Raw genomic sequence first — 19,506 nt, 5'->3', positions numbered from 1 at the left:
ATCTTTTATTTTACAACAAAGGCTATCAGCCCTCCCATCCGCAGCCCATTGGATGGGGGGGGACAGCCTCGGGCTTCACCCCTGGCCCTTGGGTGGCTGGGGGGGGGGGGACCCCTTGATTGAAGGGGTTCCCACTCCCCCAGGGTACCCCGGCCAGGGGTGACTAGTTGGATTTTTGATGCCACGGCCGCAGGGCGCTGTATAAAAGTGACCCCCGGCTGTGGCATTATCTGTCCAGCTAGTGGAGCCCGGTGCTGGTTTTAAAAATATGGGGGACCCCTACTCTTTTTGTCCCCCGTATTTTTGGGACCAGGACCAGGCGCAGAGCCCGATGCTGGTTGCTTAAATATGGGGGAACCCCTGTCATTTTTTTCACCATATTTCTGCAACCAGGATCGGCTCAAAGAGCCCGAGGCTGGTTATGCTTAGGAGGGGGGACCCCACGCAATTTTTTTTGAAAAAATAAGCACTTTCCCACCCCTTCCCACTGATATACATGCACGGATCTCATGGATCCGTGCATGCCTATCCAATCACGAATAAAAAAAAAAGGTCTGTTTTTTTTTAGCACTTTTTTACGAGTTGTAATTTTTCACGGCAGTGTTTGTTCTTTTTTGGCTTTGCACTTCTTAGTAAATGACCGAGATTCATACTTAAACAGCCGCGTTTTGACCGATGGTGTATTCATTCGTAATTTTTTACCTGAACTTGCAAAAAATTACGAATGCCCTCATCACTGCCGTGATTAGTGTTTAGTAAATGACCGAGATTAACCGAGATGACACTTTGAAGAAAAAACGGCATCTCGGTCAAAATCGGGAGCTTAGTAAATATACCCCACTGTCTCTGTTTTAAATATGGGGGAAACTTTCACCCTGAGCTCCACAAGGTCTGGAACTGGCCATGACACCATTTTAACATGCACCCAATTCAGTAAAGGGGAGGGGGCACCAAAACATCTTTTGCTCTGGGCACCTAGCTACATCTCTGAGTATGTGAAATGAGGCTGTTTGCTGTTTTGGAAAGGTGAATTAATGCCAAAGCAAGAACCATAATGTAGTTTTTGGTGGTAGATAAAACACAGACACACACACACACACACACACACACACACACACACACACACACACACACACACACACACACACACACACACACACACACACACGCTTTTAGGGCCTAATTCAGTAAGGATTGCAGTTGCAAATATGCTTGCAGGCACTTTGCAATTGCAATTATTTGCAATGCAAATGCAGGAGGAGGTGCATACTACCACCTTCCTGCTTTTGCAATGCGATCACATCTGTAATGAACGTTAAAGCCATCAGTGATGGTAGGCTAAGTAAACCTTAGCTTACTCAGGCTTGCCGTCGCAGGGCGACTTGAGGCCACAAGAAACTGCATTTGCAACTCAGTCCTTTGCCTTGCCACCCCCGCAAAATAGGGGCAACACGTTTTCCCCAATGCCGACGCATCAAAAAAGGGTCTCACAAGGAAGAGGCGTGACCACACAAAAGTACCCCATTTCAAATTACACCACACATTAGCACAATCTTAATCACATTATACCGCACGTAGAAATGCTGCTTATACAGATAATGCCCCTGTTAGGCGCCGGGGTCCGCGATGTCCTCGCGGCCCGGCGCCTAGCAACTAGGGATGCCGAGCGTGCTAGCCGCCGGGTCCCTAGCAACGCTGGGACGCCGTGCGCGCGTAGCCGCCGGCTCCCTAGCAACGCAGGGGATGCCGGGCGCACTGAGCCGCCTGGACCCTAGCAATGGGGACGCCACGGGCGGACTGCGTTCCCCGTTGCAGGGTCAATTTAACAACACACACACACACTGGTTTTCTGGGCGTGCAGCAGGGCAGCTGCACAGCATTTAGGGTAATCAGATTCTGAACATCTGATTGGAGGACTCATTGCTAAATACCTTCTCAGTGCTTCACACAGACGCCGGTAATAGCTTCCTGCATGCTGCTTAGGTTTGCTGAACGTCTGTTCCAGTCCTGCTGTGTCCAGTCATTCCTGTCCTCAGAGGTCCTTAATTTTGGAGTTGTCATCTCATCCCAAGAAGTCTTCTGGTCCCTTATTGTCCGCAACGATCGCCAGAGAATCTCGTGTGGTGTTCGTGAGTTGCGGCTCTGCCGTGTGCTGCGGCTCAGCCCGCTTTATTTTGTATTCTGTTTCGGAGCATTTGCGGAGGGTTCCGCTTCCATAAGTCCTCTCCGGAACTCGGCGGTGCCGGGTAGGAGAGTGGACAAGTGGGTATTTTGGTTGTCCTTTTCCCTGGCGGTTTTTCCGCACATATTCTAGTTTTAAGTTAGCTTGTAGCCCCTGGCCTTGTTGCTTAGTTAGAGGGCCCCTTGTTATCACCCTGTCTCAGATTTCCCTTTGTCTCCCATTAAGACCTGAGGGGGCATCGGAGTTGGGCAGACGTAATCCGCCCTTCAAACGCGGCTGCCATGGGCTCAAGCAACCGTAGTCTCTCAAGGGATTTCTGACAGCACGGGCGAGACAACGGAGTTAGGGCGCCAGGGGCTATTTTCCATTCCCGCTCCCTTTCCCAGCATTACTTTCCAGTGCTCAGGACCTTGTTATAAGATCTCCTCAGACCAGAGTGCTGGAATCATAACATTATTACCGGCCATACCAAAACTTAAAATTAAACGGGGTTTAATTTTTTCTCATTCTGTTTTTGTGAGAGTTTATCGGCCTCATGAATCCGACAGGTTTAGGGCCAAATCCCGGTCAGCTCTTAGTCAACCAGATACAAGAACTTACTCAGATGGTTCAGGATCTTTCTCTTTCGGTGAGATCGCAGGAAGATCTTTTGCGAGCCTCCCCGAAGGTAGTCCCTGAACCAAAGATGCATTTGCCCGACCGTTTTTCCGGTGATAGAAAATAATTTTTTAATTTTAAAGAATCCTGTAAACTTTATTTTCGTTTAAGACCTACATCCTCTGGTAATGAATCTCAGCGGGTTGGGATTATTATTTCTTTACTCCAGGGGGATCCTCAGACCTGGGCATTTGGTTTAAGAGCAGAGGATCCTGCGTTGTTATCTGTAGACGCCTTTTTTAAGTCTTTAGGGCTCTTGTATGATGACCCAGATAGAGAGGCGTCCGCTGAGAGTCAGCTGCGCGCTCTCAAACAAGGTAGAAATCTTGCGGAGGTTTATTGTACCGAGTTTCGCCGTTGGTCGAACGACTGTGGCTGGAATGACCCAGCCCTGCGCAGTCAGTTTCGCCTCGGTTTATCTGAATTTATTAAAGACAGTCTCCTCCAGTACCCCGCTCCTGAGACTCTCGATAAACTAATGGAGCTTGCTATAAAGATTGATCGTCGTCTCCGAGAGCGGAGGGCTGAAAGAGGAACATCTGTTAGGTCTAGTCCTTGTGTATATTCCTTTCCAGAGGACGTCGAGGAGCCCATGCAAATGGGTCTCTCTCGGCTGTCTCCTGAGGAAAAAACCAGAAGACAAATTTCCGGTCTTTGTTTATACTGTGGTGGTAAGGGACATTTTGCTCGTATTTGCCCGAACAAGTCGGGAAACGCTTTGACCAAGTGAATTGTGAGGGGGTTCACTTAGGTCTGCAGCTTATCTCCTCGAACAACTCTCTTTTAGTCCCTGTTAAGGTTTCCTTTGGCAGCCTCAGTTCTTTGGTGTCGGCTTTTGTCGACAGTGGAGCTGCAGGAAACTTTATGGATTTAACTTGGGCTAAGGCCTTAGGCATTCCGCAGTTACCATTAGATAGATGTATCACCATGCACGGCTTAGATGGGGGTCCGCTTTCCAACGGGGTAATTACTCACTGTACACCTCCAGTAGTACTTACAGTAGGAGCCTTACATTCCGAAGATATTGAATTCTACCTTACACATTGCCCGGCAGTTCCTGTTGTTCTGGGTCACCCTTGGCTGGCCTTTCATAATCCCACTATTGATTGGCGGTCCGGGGAGATTTCCCAATGGGGTACATTTTGTGCTAAGGAATGTATTTCGTATCCAGTCAGAGTTGCAGCAATCATTCCAGAGCTCATTCCTGTGGAATACCAAGAGTTTGCCGATGTCTTCTCCAAAGGCAATGCGGACATTCTGCCTCCCCATCGGCCTTATGATTGTGCAATTGAGTTAGTTCCAGGTGCCACTTTGCCTAAGGGGAGATTATATGCCTTGTCCGGGCCAGAAACTACGGCCATGAATAATTATATTCAAGAAAGCCTAAAGAAGGGATTTATTAGACCATCAAAATCTCCTTTAAGTGCAGGTTTTTTCTTTGTGGAGAAAAAAGATGGCTCGCTTAGACCATGCATTGATTTTAGGGCCCTGAATAAGATCTCCGTTAAAAACACCTATCCTTTGCCGTTAATTTCTGTACTTTTTGATCAGTTACGTTCTGCTGTGATTTTTTCTAAAATTGACCTTAGAGGAGCTTACAACCTCATCCGAATTAAATCTGGGGATGAGTGGAAGACGGCTTTCAGCACTCAGTCGGGTCACTACAAATACCTGGTGATGCCGTTCGGCCTGTCTAATGCTCCGGCAGTTTTTCAAGACCTCATTAACGATGTTCTCCGTGACTTCCTAGGGAAATTCGTGGTCGTTTATTTAGACGACATCTTGATTTATTCTGAATCGATGGAACAACATGTTACCCAGGTGCGTCTGGTTCTTCAAAAGTTACGTGAGAATCATTTATATGCCAAGGTGGAGAAGTGTGATTTTCACGTCACGGAAGTATCTTTTTTAGGGTACGTAATTTCTCCTCAGGGATTTTCCATGGAACCAAAGAAGCTCCAGGCCATCCTTAATTGGGCGCAACCCACTAATTTAAAAGCAATTCAGCGCTTTTTAGGGTTTGCGAATTATTATAGGAGGTTCATTCATTCTTTTTCTGACCTGGTTGCTCCCATAGTAGCTCTGACAAAAAAAGGAGCGGATCCTACCAACTGGTCGCATGAAGCTGAATTGTCCTTCCAGGCCTTGAAACAAGCCTTTGTCTCGGCTCCAGTCCTCAGACATCCTAATCCGGAATTGCCCTTTGTTGTGGAGGTTGATGCCTCAGAGGTTGGAGTGGGGGCTGTCCTTTCTCAAGAGGATCCGGAGTCTCTGGAGTTACATCCTTGTGCCTTTATGTCCAGGAAATTCTCCTCCGCTGAATCCAACGATGACGTTGGTAATCGGGAGTTACTGGCGGTGAAATGGGCTTTCGAGGAGTGGAGGCATTGGCTGGAGGGAGCTAAACATACTATTTCGGTTTTGACTGACCATAAGAACCTGCAATATATCGAATCAGCTAAACGGCTTAATGCTCGGCAGGCACGTTGGGCATTATTTTTTACTCGTTTCAGGTTTATAATCACTTTCAGGCCTGGTTCCAAGAATACAAAAGCTGATGCCCTGTCACGTAGCTTTCTTCCGGTTCACAATAGCAATCCTGTTGTTACCCCCATAGTTCCATCTTCGGTCATCCGGGCAGGCCTCACACAGGATTTATTTACCCAGTTAAACCAGCTTCAACACCAAGCTCCTAGACTTACTCCTGCTGGTCGTCTTTATGTCCCTGAATTTTTGAGAGCCACTGTTTTAACTGAATTTCATGACAACAAAGTCTCAGGGCATCCGGGAATCACTAAGACATTGGAGTTAGTCTCTCGCTCAGTGTGGTGGCCTAGTCTTTCTAAAGACGTTAAGGAATTCGTTCATTCATGTCAGGTTTGTGCACAGCATAAGGTTCCTCGTTCGTTGCCTATCGGGCAACTCATGCCTTTAGCTGTTCCTCTCAGGCCATGGTCTCATATTTCCATGGATTTTGTGGTTGACCTTCCCCTTTCAGCCGGATTCCGAGTCATTTGGGTGGTAGTGGACCGTTTTAGTAAAATGGCTCATTTTATTGCTCTTCCCCGATTGACTTCTGCTCAAGGGTTGGCAGTTTTGTTCCTCCGCCATGTGTTCAGGCTTCATGGCTTGCCCACTGATATTGTTTCTGATCGGGGTCCACAATTCATCGCACAATTCTGGAAATGTTTTTGTGCCTCATTGAAGATGACACTGTCTTTAACATCTGGTTACCACCCACAGTCTAACGGGCAAACCGAACGAGTCAACCAGTCATTAAAACAATATTTGCGTTTGTATTCAGCCAAACTCCAGAATGATTGGTCCGAGTTTCTCCCTTTGGCTGAATTTGCTTACAATAACTCTTGTCATTCCTCCACCAAAGAGTCTCCATTCTTTTCAGTTTTTGGTTTTTACCCCAGAGCCAATTCTTTTTTTCATCATTCTCCAGTCTCCTCGCTAACCTTGACCTCCCATCTCAGAGCAATTTGGAAAAAAGTGCACCTTGCTCTCAGAAAAGCGGCCTTCCGAGAGAAGACATTTTCTGACAGGTTCCGACATCCTTGTACTTTTAATGTGGGAGATAAGGTGTGGTTGTCGACTCGCAACATCAGGCTTCGACAATCCTCGGCTAGACTGGGACCCAAATTTATTGGACCGTTTCTTATTATTAAGAAGGTCAACCCAGTTGCCTTTCGGCTACGTTTACCAAGATCTCTCAAGATTGGAAATACTTTTCACTGTTCCCTGTTGAAACAATATGTTTCTTCCAGTAGATTTCCTCGGAGGATCTCTCAGGGTAGATCTCCGGTGGATGTACAGGGACAACAGGAGTTCTTGGTAGAGAAAGTTCTTGATTCTAAATTGTCCCGGGGTCGGCTTTATTTTTTAGTTCACTGGAAAGGCTATGGTCCGGAGGAAAGGTCTTGGGTCCTGGATAAGGATCTTCATGCCCCTAGGCTCAAGAGGGCATTTTTTCGAGAATTTCCTCAGAAACCTGGCTTTGGGGGTTCCTTGACCCCTCCTCAAGGGGGGGGGTACTGTTAGGCGCCGGGGTCCGCAATGTCCTCGCGGCCCGGCGCCTAGCAACTAGGGACGCCGAGCGTGCTAGCCGCCGGGTCCCTAGCAACGCTGGGACGCCGTGCGCGCGTAGCCGCCGGCTCCCTAGCAACGCAGGGACGCCGGGCGCGCTGAGCCGTCTGGACCCTAGCAACGGGGACGCCACGGGCGGACCGCGTTCCCCGTTGCAGGGTCAATTTAACAACACACACACACACTGGTTTTCTGGGCGTGCAGCAGGGCAGCTGCACAGCATTTAGGGTAATCAGATTCTGAACATCTGATTGGAGGACTCATTGCTAAATACCTTCTCAGTGCTTCACACAGACGCCGGTAATAGCTTCCTGCATGCTGCTTAGGTTTGCTGAACGTATGTTCCAGTCCTGCTGTGTCCGGTCATTCCTGTCCTCAGAGGTCCTGAATCTTGGAGTTGTCATCTCATCCAAAGAAGTCTTCTGGTCCCTTATTGTCCGCAACGATCGCCAGAGAATCTTGTGTGGTGTTCGTGAGTTGCGGCTCTGCCCGCTTTATTTTGTATTCTGTTTCGGAGCATTTGCGGAGGGTTCCGCTTCCACAAGTCCTCTCCGGAACTCGGCGGTGCCGGGTAGGAGAGTGGACAAGTGGGTATTTTGGTTGTCCTTTTCCCTGGCGGTTTTTCCGCACATATTCTAGTTTTAAGTTAGCTTGTAGCCCCTGGCCTTGTTGCTTAGTTAGAGGGCCCCTTGTTATCACCCTGTCTCGGATTTCCCTTTGTCTCCCATTAAGACCTGAGGGGGCATCGGAGCTGGGCAGACGTAATCCGCCCTTCAAACGCGGCTGCCATGGGCTCAAGCAACCATAGTCTCGCAAGGGATTTCTGACAGCACGGGCGAGACAACTGAGTTAGGGCGCCAGGGGCTATTTTCCATTCCCGCTCACTTTCCCAGCATTACTTTCCAGTGCTCAGGTCCTTGTTATAAGATCTCCTCAGACCAGAGTGCTGGAATCATAACAGCCCCCCATTAGTAGTGCCCCTTATGCACATAATGTCCCCAGTAGTAGCACCGCTTTTACATATAATGCCACCAGTAATAGCACTACTTATACACATAGGTGGTCATTCCGAGTTGTTCGCTCTGTATTTTTCTTCGCAGCGATTTTCCGCTAATTGCGCATGCACAATGTTCGCACTGCGACTGCGCCAAGTAAATTTGCTATGAAGTTTGGTATTTTACTCACGGCATTACGAGGTTTTTTCTTCGTTCTGGAGATCGGAGTGTGATTGACAGGAAGTGGGTGTTTCTGGGCGGAAACTGGCCGTTTTATGGGTGTGTGTGAAAAAACGCTACCGTTTCTGGGAAAAACGCGGGAGTGGCTGGAGAAACGGAGGAGTGTCTGGGCGAACGCTGGGTGTGTTTGTGACGTCAAACCAGGAACGACAAGCACTGAACTGATCGCACTGGAAGAGTAAGTCTCGAGCTACTCAGAAACTGCACAGAGAAGTCTTTTCGCAATATTGCGAATCTTTCGTTCGTAATTTTGCTAAGCTAAGATTCACTCCCAGTAGGCGGCGGCTTAGCGTGTGCAATGCTGCTAAAAGCAGCTTGCGAGCGAACAACTCGGAATGAGGGCCATAGTGCCTCCAGTAGTAGCACCATTTATACACATAATGCCCAGAGTAGTGGTGCCGCATATGCATAAAGCCCGTAATAGCACCCCATATATATAATGCCAACAGAATTGCCACTTATACACATAATGCCCACACACACTTTATTCCTCTCACTCAATCTAATCTCCACTTACCTAACAGTCTGGCTGGATCTGTAGCAGCTGCTCCTCTCCCTCTAACACACTGCAGCCCATATAGCTTTTCCCCCTCAGTCCTTTGTAGCTCTTCCCCTTTCATTCCAATGTAGCACCTCCACCTTTTCAGGTTGGGTTCAGGGGAGTGGGAGGGACGCTTCAAGATGCCAGCGCCACTACCTGTCATACAGTGTGCAGAGCAGAGAGAGAGAGTCTCTCCAGCCTGGTGCCACCATGCTTTGCTTCCCTTTGCTGAGCGGGTAGCGCTGGCCCTGATGATAGATCTTCTCTCTGTCAATTTCTACCATGCCTGTAGGCACCAGCGTAGTGCTGATGCAATACAAAATATATCTGTGAGGGCGTGGCGTGCTGTGAGGTCTCCTAAAATAGCAAAATATAATTAAAGCACATTTACGCATGCATAAAGAGGTCAGAAGGAATCGGCGGTGGAACTGGTAAGCGCCATCCTTAGTTGGCGCTATGTGTTAACAACGAAAAGCTCAGATTTTTTGTTGTTTAGTAAGTTTTCATAATAGATTATGAGTGTCACAACACTGCCGGCCAATCCCACAAATACGCCAATGTGAGAATTGCCACATGGGAGCAATTAAATACCTTAGCTGCCACCAGCAAAGACTTTTCAATGTATTACGGACGTTGCAGGCATCTTTAGCTTTACCTGTCACACACACACTGCAATACTTAGAAAAGTAGGTAGACGTGAGCCACATGGGCCCTGAGTTCATAAGAATCACAGAATCAGAACTAAAATTAGATATTTAATTTAATGTCCAGAGCTTGGCAATATCTGCTTTTGATGTAGAAATGCAATCCCCTTTTACCACTTCATGTCAGGGTCCCAGACCCCAGATAATTTATATATTGGACAATATACAATTCTCCCTCTTATCAGTATTTATAACCTCTGGTCTGGTCATTGCACGTGTCATACTTTATGGTCTAAGTATATATATATATATATATATATATATATATATAGATACAGTGGTGGCCGGCACTCCGTTTGTTGCAGCGTAATGGCCTGGGTGCCCTCCTTACCACTAAAAGTGGAATTTACAGTTGGAGAAAAGCTGGCGGCACTCTGAGGACTTTGTAAATAATAGTAATATAAAGGCAATCAGAGCCTATTAAGCATCATGCTTAATAGGCTCTGATTGCCTTTATATTACTATTATTTACAAAGTCCTGAGAGTGCCGCCAGCTTTTCTCCAACTATATATATATATATATTTATACAGTCACTTGAAAACATTACTGGTGATTATTCCTGCAGGTAATCACCACACTTTAGATCACATATAATTTGTGATCCTCCTTTCTGTATTTAAACATGACAATGGGTATTGTGTATAACCCATCCAATTGTATATTTGTAATGGACATAGTATAAACTGTCTACAAAACATTGGTGAAATTGAAAACAAAAAAGTTAAATGTTAACTTAGCACAGAGAATTTTTCAGCCGAAATGTAAGTATGCCTCCAGCATCATCTACTATTTTCAGTAAATTTTCCAAAAATAACATAAGCATAACATTTTCCTGACACACAACAAGCACAGTGTCCTCACTGTACCTTATTGCTGAAGTTAAAAGGCAATTAGTGAGTAGAAACATGGTGTAATCACATTAAACCAAATGTGGTCTGCCTTTTGCTGTTAGCAAACCATGATTAAATGAGACAGCTCTGTCCTCTTGTCTCTGAAAGGTATGAAACCATTTTACAGGATTGATCTGATTTCCAACATGTTTTCTATCAACTCAGTCCACTTGGCTCAGGTTAAACACAAGCAAATAAGAATAACAGACAGAGGGAAGAGATTTATGGCCTGCTTTTTATTTAATTGGCTTTCTGCATAATGTTTGGCATGGAAGAAGCAGTGAAATATGATGTTTCTAATAAGATAACTCTTCTTTTCTCTTTTAGCTTTTTCCTTGGTTGTGCCGTTACTTAGTGCCACATTCCTGTTCAAGAGGCTGCTGAGCATTTTCCTTTCGTTCATGTCCTCCTACCTTCTTCTTAGTACAGGGTAATACACAATTTATTTCATTTGTGAAATCCTGCAGATTTGTTTTGAATGTTGCTTTCTTTTAGCATTTAATATGAAATATGTACTAACAAATTCTGTTCAGCGCTACATTTAAGAGGTATTTGGGAACAGTTGTGTTGTTTTTACATTTTAACAAAAACATTGATATTCAGTACATTTGAGCGGCTTATCATGAATAAAATACTATTGGAAATGTTTCTAATATGTGCTGGTCTTTGATATCATAAATATCACTACAATTTGCTAGGTAGAAATATGTGAAATCAAATTGCGCGTGTTTGTTCTTGCTCTATACTTTGCTATGTCAATGCCATATTCAAGTTTATTTCCAAAAGCTAAAAAAATAGTATAAATTGTCTATAGGTTTCAAGCATAGGGTACTCTTTATCAAAATATATTTGCTGGATATTTCCCCAAAGCAGTCATTTTTAGGGGATAACCTGCAAATATTATTTATCCCCCGAATTTACCATGGAGGGACCACAGCAGATATCTCCAATATCTGTTGTGTTCCCTCCATTTCTGCTGCAGCCACAGCCCCCATAGCGGGCCGCAAAGCTGTCAGATTTCTCAAGCTCTGCTCTTCATTCTGGAGCATGGCCCTAATAGGATAATGCCAGATGGTATCGCCCTACAGTAGCTGCTGTTTCCCCCCTCCCCCCCCCTCTGCTTCCCTCCTACCCCTTTCAGTGATGCATGCAAGCTCTGACAGCCATGCATGAGCAGCGTGCAGCGGGGACCCAAAACAGCTATCACATTGCTTCCAGCTCTTTGCCAGAAGGGGCACTTATCAAAGTCTGTCTCCTGGCAAGAAATGTTTAGTAAATCCATGTAAAAATATAAAATTTCACTTTGCGAATTTATGCAAAAAAAGATCTCATCAGCATTAAAAATGCAGATTGTGATAAATACAGTATGCTCCATACATTATACTTACTCCTCCGGAGTCCCACGGCGGCGGCTAAGCAGTGTGGATACAAACCACTTGGAAAATGGCCACTTCGGCCATTTTCGAGTGATTTGCATGCGTACTGGAGATGTCCCTGGGAATACGTTCCCAGAGACCTGCGCATGCGCAGTAGAGTCTGCCATTATGCCAGAGTCTACTTGCTTCCGGAGAGGAGGGGGCCTGCAATAGAGGCTGCATCCGGGTCCCCTCCTCTCTTAAAATGCCCCAGTATATTTAAAACTTAGAATGACACATTTGTTGTTTGTCTTGCATGTAACATTGCTAATGTCTTGCAAACTCTTTGTGATTTTCGTTTTTTAACTTAGGTATGAAGCTTTATTCCCCGTGGCGCTGTCATGTTTGATGTTTGTGTGGATATTTATAGAGCAGGAAAACTTAGTAAAGCATGGCTTTTCTTTCAAGCAAAAGGTACAACATAAGGATTTTGTCATTTTATAACTCTTGTAATGTACGTACAGTTATATTTTAAGACATAGGATGTGATAAGATACGTTTTATCACTGTTGGAAATTTGTATATAGGTGATTGGTCTCTGGAAAAATATTGTGTTGGGTTTTTGTTGATGTTAAATGAGCACTGCATTATAGAACTTACCGATAACTACTCTTAATATATCACTTTATAGTGTTACTGACATTATTGGTACCTTATGTAAGAAAATATAGCTTTATAAGGGTTATATAAAAATTACTGAAATAAAAATGTAAGAATAGTTACTTAAGGAAATACTTTAGTTGCAAGTCATATTCTGTATTAATTGACATGTTTTAATAACTCAGTTTTGTTTTTTGAGAACAAAAGAAAAATGTCTAAAAGAAAAATGTCTATTATATTACATTTTCATCTATTTAATTGCATTTTGGCACCATCAAATCAAGGCTTCTAACCCTTTTCTAACCCTTTTTTGGTTCATTTAATATTGTAAGTAAGGCATTTCACAGCTCGGGCATAGTTTCTTCTGACCGCAGGCACTCAAACTTTCCGTGCATGTGATCTAGCGTTACAGCACCTCATTGCAAGCAAAAGGGCCAGAACTTACCTACTGAAGGTAAGATCTGAAAACCCTACTTATGACCCTCGGGAGCACATCTCAGATCGTAATCGCAACTGGACCACACAAAATGTTATTCACTTACTCGTGTTACGTCGGCCCCGATGCGTTGATGTCATGCTAAAAGGCACTATATCGTCCTAGTGTATGGGGGCCTTTAGTGTTATACATAGGTGCTTAGAGTTAACAATTGCACACACCACTATTACTACTGTTACACTATTTAGAATAAGGTTTACAACTACAGTATGCAGGTTTTCCATAATACAAAGTGCAACATTTAGCTAATTCATGATAATAGAAAAGGGTACAGTAGCATACACTTTGGCAACAACATTTCAGAATCATTTGCTACAAGTAACTCAAAAAAACCACAGTACATCTCATGTAGTAACCAGATCTAGTAGTTACTGTACCAGATCTAGACGGCTGGTGCTAGTGACTGTTGCAGGTCGGGTTCCTTAAGTAGAAGGATGTAGAAATTTCCTCCCCCACTGCCTAGCGAGATTGCGGGTGTAGTGGGGCAGGGGGCATCTCGTTCTCCAGGGATCAGGTTCCAGACTCTGCACACTTGAATCATACATTATACATACGTTGCGTTATGCTGGACTATGGTGTATTCTTTACAGTGCATTGCTGTTATTAATCTGATACATTAATCTGATTGAGCGACTGATACATTTCTGTGGTCTGGATGGCACAGTCCTAAACTGGTTCAAATAATTTCTCACAGGCAGGTCACAGAGAGTATCATCTGGATTATACTCATCACCACCAGTGCCATTGCCATGTGGTGTCCCACAAGGTTCTATACTATCCCCCATGCTTTTTGCAGTATACATGCTCCCATTGGGCAAAATAATCAGGCGCCATGGCCTGGTCTACCACTGCTATGCAGATGATACACAACTGTACTTGTCCTTTGCTCCGGGCACTGATAACCCAATAGCAACCCTAAATGGCTGTCTAGCTGAACTACAGGAGTGGATGAGCGCCAGTTGGCTGCGACTGAACCCGGATAAAACAGAGGTCCTTTTGATACGACCGCAACATCAAAGGACAAGACTGCAGCATAGCCAACCAACTGGACTTACACTGGGGGATTCAGAATTACAGACCAGTGATCGTGTGCGGAATCTTGGCGTTGTCCTGGATGGTGGCTTGACACTTAAACATTAGATATCAGCCACAATCAAATCCTCATTCTTTCACCTGAGGAACATAGCCAGAATCAAGCACTTAATTCCCTCAGATGACATGCCAAAAGTCATACATGCATTTATCATGTATCATCTCGTTTAGACTACTGTAATGCCCTCTACCTTGGTCTACCAGCAAAAGAATTGCAACGCTTACAGCTGGTGCAAAACACAGCTGCCAGGCTATTAACCAACCAGCCCCGTTCTAGCCACATAACACCCATCCTCTACTCCCTTCACTGGCTGCCTGTAAGATGGCGAATCATCTTCAAGATTGGCTTACTGAGTTTCAAAGCATTACATGACCAAGGCCCAAGGTACCTGAAACAGCTTCTGACCCCATACTGCCCCACTCGATTACTGCGATCTGTAGATGAAGGACTTTTAGCAGTACCTAGAATCTACCGTAATTCATCTGGGGGTCGAGCTTTTAGTCATGCGGCTCCGTCTCTATGGAACTCACTTCCCCGCACAGTGCGAGAGGCCCCAACTATAGAATCCTTCAAAAGTAGACTCAAGACTTTTCTGTTTACTAAAGCATTTCCATAGTGTCCCTTTTAGTATCTTCATGCTTCTGTATTTTATGAAAATGTACTTCATTATTTTCTGTACTATATTATGCTATGTATCTGTTAAGCGCCTTGAGTCCTATTGGAGAAAGAGCGCTATATAAATAAAATTATTATTATTATTATTATTATCATGATGCACTAGAAGTTTTTAAAATATACTGTATTTATCCAGGGTCTCAGCCCATGCACTTGCTAATGGTTAGCCAAACCTCTGTGGCAGCTGACCACTCCCCTAAACATGGGCTCCTACCATTGCATTCCCCGGGTGGGGTCTTCAACGCTGCTCCTCTGTATCTATGCTATGGCAAGGAAACAACTGTTTTATGTGTCTCCACTGTTTTAGTGGGGGCACACAGTATTGTACCAGGCACTCACTCTTAAAATTGGCTCCATAATATACCAGCCTGTAGTCAGTTTTGAACCACCCTCCAAGTCGTCCCCCCTCCTCCAAAGTATCTCTTAGACTTAAGGGGGCCTTAAGTCTCAGAGATACTTTGGAGGAGGGGGGACGACTTGGAATTGCTGGAACCCACTCTCCTCCAGCCCGCTCTAATTCTGCACTTGAATTTAGGATAATAATAATAATAATAATAATAATAATAATATTATTATTATTATTATTATTATTATTATTAACAACAACAACGTGATAGCAATGATGCGCAGTTATACATGTGTCTGTGTTGGTTTGTCATTTTAAATAAAAAAATAAAAGACAAACACCCTTATTATTAACCTTGGATTGGTTTGCAATGGATTGAGGAACAATTTTGAGATCCAAATTATTCTCCCATTATTTAGGCACTGGTGTTGCAGAAAATTACTATACTAATTTCACCTTGAAGGAATTCAATACATTTGTTTACTTGTGTGATTATTGGTTTTCTAGTCTTTGGTAAAGGTCACCTTACAAATGAAGGAAAGCTGATGAATATGAAGTGGTGTCTGGCTTTTATCAAGTCTGTTACTTTGTACAATGGGGGGTGGATGCATAAGTAATAGGTTCATAATACATGCTAACAATCCTGTCAGTTCTCCAGGCAAGCCTGTATGTTAGAATGACATAGTGCCTGTTAAATGTACTTCCCCTAGATGAAGCCCAAGTGGCCTCTCCATTCAATAGTTTCCTCTAGGGCTTCTTTGCTTCTTTGGTGTGATGGTTGGTGTGAGTAGGACAACCAGTCATATTTTGCAATCTTTTGACTGTGGCTGCTGACTGGTCTTCCTGCTCACATCTCCCCTCGTAATTTGTGGGAAGATCTAAAGGAAACCAAGGTAAAAATTCCTGCAAGATGGTGCAGGTCAAGTCACAAATAATGACAGACAGTTCCTTGCTCCATGTCCAAATAGCCACTGTCACAACTGAGGACCTGAGCTGACGGGAGGCAGCCTCAGTTGTAGGGGCTGAGATGTACCGGAACCTGGGAGGTTGTATCAGACCCCTGGACATGTAAGTAACATGAAGAATAACCGCCCGAAGGCGTGACCACGACAACTTGAATAAAAGTCAATGATGTTTATTTATGACAAACTCCATGCATCACAGTAGCAGTAAAAGAAACATAAAATCAGCAGAGAAATAATACAGTTCCTGGGTACTACAGGGTGGCAGGGGCCACAGAGCTCTGGTAGTATGAGACAGTTCTTATTATCTGCGAGTTGGAAAGTCCTTACCAGGCCCGACTGTAGCAATGAAGAAAGCCCAGGATCGTACCAGCTGGTGTTCCAGGGAAAGCTGGACTGCTGTAAATAAAAAGCTGCTGTGGGTTCTGGTTGGAACTAGACAGATGTTGGCACGGAGTGGATACTGGCTGGAACCAGTTAAATAATAAATGAAGCTTGAGAGCGATGCAATATGAATGAAATGTAGAGCTTGAGAGCGGAGAAATAATAATATCGGTGGAGAGTGGTAAACTGTAGAAAGGACACCGGCCCTTTAAGAGAAGCTGTACTCTGCTGGAAGCTGGGCTGGAAGCAGGTAATGTTGTGGCTGGAAACAGATGAATCCAAAATGGATCGGAGAGTCAGGCTATACCGCAGGTGGAATGCTGGTGCGGGTCTCTATGGTGGAAGTCTTGAGACAGGAGCTGGAACCTGGAAGACAATCACAGGAGAGAGACAAACAGGAACTAGGTTTGACAACCAAAGCACTGACGCCTTCCTTGCTCAGGCACAGTGTATTTATACCTGCAGCAAGGAAGGGATTGGCTAGGCAATTATGCAGATTAACAATACTGACAACAGATTGGAGGAAATGATCAGCTGACAGAATCCAAGATGGCTGCGCCCATGCAGACACTTGGAGGGAAGTTTGGTTTGTAATCCATGTGGTAATGAAAACAGTAATGGCGGCGCCGGCCACTGGAGACAGGAGACGCCAGGCAGACAAGTGCACATCCAACCACGCGGACACAGCGGAGGCCGCGGCTGACGTAATCCACTCAGACACTCTGCATGCAGAAGCTCAGGGATGGCGGCGGAGGCCGCGGGAGACGCCATGCCAGATGTATTATGGCGTTACTGTGACAGCGTCTCAGAGAGACAGGAGAGGATGCAGGAATGTGAACATTAGGATAACAGATGGGATCCGGTGCTGGAGCGCTGAGCCAGCCTTAGGAGGCATCTGATGGGTAAGAAATGGCGTCCAGATACCCGGATCGTGACAGCCCCCACACAGAAATTTATCATATTGAGTTCATGCCAACCACTATATCCATTCAAGACTTCCACTGTGAAAGTCTTAATATGAAAGCTCAAAAGATCTTTATCACCATAACTGACAGACCCGCAAAGCCAGCAAAATTGATATGGGCGCTAAGTGCAACGTAATGTCCGGAGATGCCAGATGATGAAAACCCAAAGTGTGGCTACAATCAATGCCACCACCTGTCCATTACATCTGTCTGATGATGACAACTACTAACCATGGGCTCCACTCACTCTCAGCGCTAACTGTGCTTCTCATATGGAATAACTATAGACTCCTGCTCTGGAGCTAATAATGCACTTCAACTGCAAACTGATGTACTACTGCAGCTGAATACAACCAAAGCAAAGCCGCCCCAGCCACACAGTAGCCCACGCACTTTATGTGGCAATACAATTAAGCCATGGTTGGATCTGTCCATTACAGGTACAGTATAGGGTTTGAACTAAGCCCTGCTGGTCCAAGTTTATGCTGATACAGTTATATCTCCCATTGAAGCCGACACAGTCCATGACTACAGTATCTATCGGACATCACACTAATCGTGGGACCTCTGTGCCATAGGAGAAAGAGCTTCCATATGTAGAGCCTCCTTAGCTATGAGTATATTTACCTGTGAAAGATATATAGGAGCCTGGCCAGCTACCTATTTTATTATATGGATACTGACGCAGGGTCATAAATTCATCCCAGTTGCCCGGAGGCAAGCTGGAGTTTGGTGCTCCCCCCTTTAAATAAAAGGAAAAACAAATATGATGTGTGCGAATGTATGTGTGTTTGGATATATATATATATATATATATATATATATATAGCTTGTGGATGGCGGCACTCCAAGGACTTCAAAGTTGCAGTAAGTATAGGTGACACACACCATGAGTAGCTGTTAACGTTTCAGTTTATTAACTAAACTTTCGTCAGAACAATAAGCAAAAGGAACAGATCTTACCTTTATAGAATAACACCCTGTGTGTCTAGCGATGTGCGTCTCGTGCAGGGCGCCCAGCCGGTGACGTCACAGTCCTGCGACGTGCGCCTTACAGCGCTATGTCCGATCAGGCTGTAACCATAACAACATTATAAACAAGTGAGAAATCCATCACCAAGAGAAAGAGTCCTGGAATATGCACAAATCTTACACTGTAGAATAATAGATAGGCCTAGACAGCGCCACAGGGTTAGTGCAGATGGTGAGGAAACCAAACTGTATGTCACTGAAAATAAAACATACAGACCACCAGCACTTAAGCAGTGGCACTGTGTCGGCTACACACAAAATGCATGAGCAGAAGCGCAGTATGTAATATTCAATCATAAAACGACTATACTACCACGGACAGCTACTGGTACCCCACTACAGAAGAATACTCAATGAAATGATATAGGTCACAATTAAAGAAAACAATTTAAATTAAGCTGCTCATTCAGGCCCATGGGGGCAATAGTGTTCAGTTTAAGAATCCAAGTGGATTCCAATTGAAGTAACTTGCGTCCCCTGTCACCGCCTCTGGTGTTGCTGGGAACCTGATCAATAATTTTGTAGCGCAAAGTCGCTAAACTGTGGTTTTGAAGTTTGAAATGTCTAGCCACCGGCTGCTCCGAGTCCGTGCCCTCCAGTGCTTGACGTATAGATAGTCTGTGATTCGCCATTCGTTCTTTGAAGGTGCAGATGGTCTTACCTATGTAGAATAGGTCACAAGGGCAGCGTATGTAATAAACCACATACTGACTGGAACAAGTCAGCACATATCTAATGGGAATCCACTTGCCAGACTGAGGGTGTGTGAAGAATGGGCCGGTTTCAAGATAGCTGCATGTAATGCAGCCAGTGCATCGGTAACAGCCGGGTTTTTTTGTTAAGAAATGAATCTTAGTAGTAGTGGTTCGTCCAGTAATATCGTTTTTCACCAGAAGGTTTTTCAGGCTTCTCCCCCTGGTGTAACTGGGCATAATTTTCAGATTTTTGAACCCTTTAAGATCAGGGTCCAAGGTGACTATTGGCCATAGTTGTTTGGCCATGCGCATATGGGGCTGACTGTGGGGATGATATTGTTGCACAAAAGGTACTTTATCTTTAATGTCCTTTCTGTTGGCAGCTGAATTGAGCAATTTATCTCTGGGGATGGCCGGTGCCTTGCGTTTGGAATTCAAAAGATCTGTAAGTCTATAACCTCTTTCTAAAAAGAGTGAAATCATGTCATCAATGGCCTCAACAGCTTTGGAGTGAGTGTCAGAAATACGACAGGCACGGAGG

General features: G+C 44.8%; 1 protein-coding gene across 5 annotated transcripts in view; it reads left to right on the top strand.

The window, feature by feature from the left end:
• Window positions 1-19,506, top strand: part of PIGN (phosphatidylinositol glycan anchor biosynthesis class N) — a 666,839-nt gene that overhangs the window by 472,284 nt on the left and 175,049 nt on the right. For all 5 annotated transcript variants that reach the window (XM_063922983.1, XM_063922980.1, XM_063922979.1 and 2 more), the window contains 2 exons: window positions 10,630-10,732; window positions 12,029-12,131. In XM_063922983.1, coding sequence (XP_063779053.1) covers window positions 10,630-10,732; window positions 12,029-12,131 — 206 coding nt within the window. The remainder of the gene's footprint in view (window positions 1-10,629; window positions 10,733-12,028; window positions 12,132-19,506) is intronic.

Source organism: Pseudophryne corroboree, chromosome 5, assembly GCF_028390025.1.
Source record: "Pseudophryne corroboree isolate aPseCor3 chromosome 5, aPseCor3.hap2, whole genome shotgun sequence".
In the NCBI taxonomy this organism is placed as follows: Eukaryota; Metazoa; Chordata; class Amphibia; order Anura; family Myobatrachidae; genus Pseudophryne; species Pseudophryne corroboree.
The sequence above is the reverse complement of the archived record's forward strand: the minus strand, read 5'-3'. Positions and strand labels throughout refer to the sequence as shown.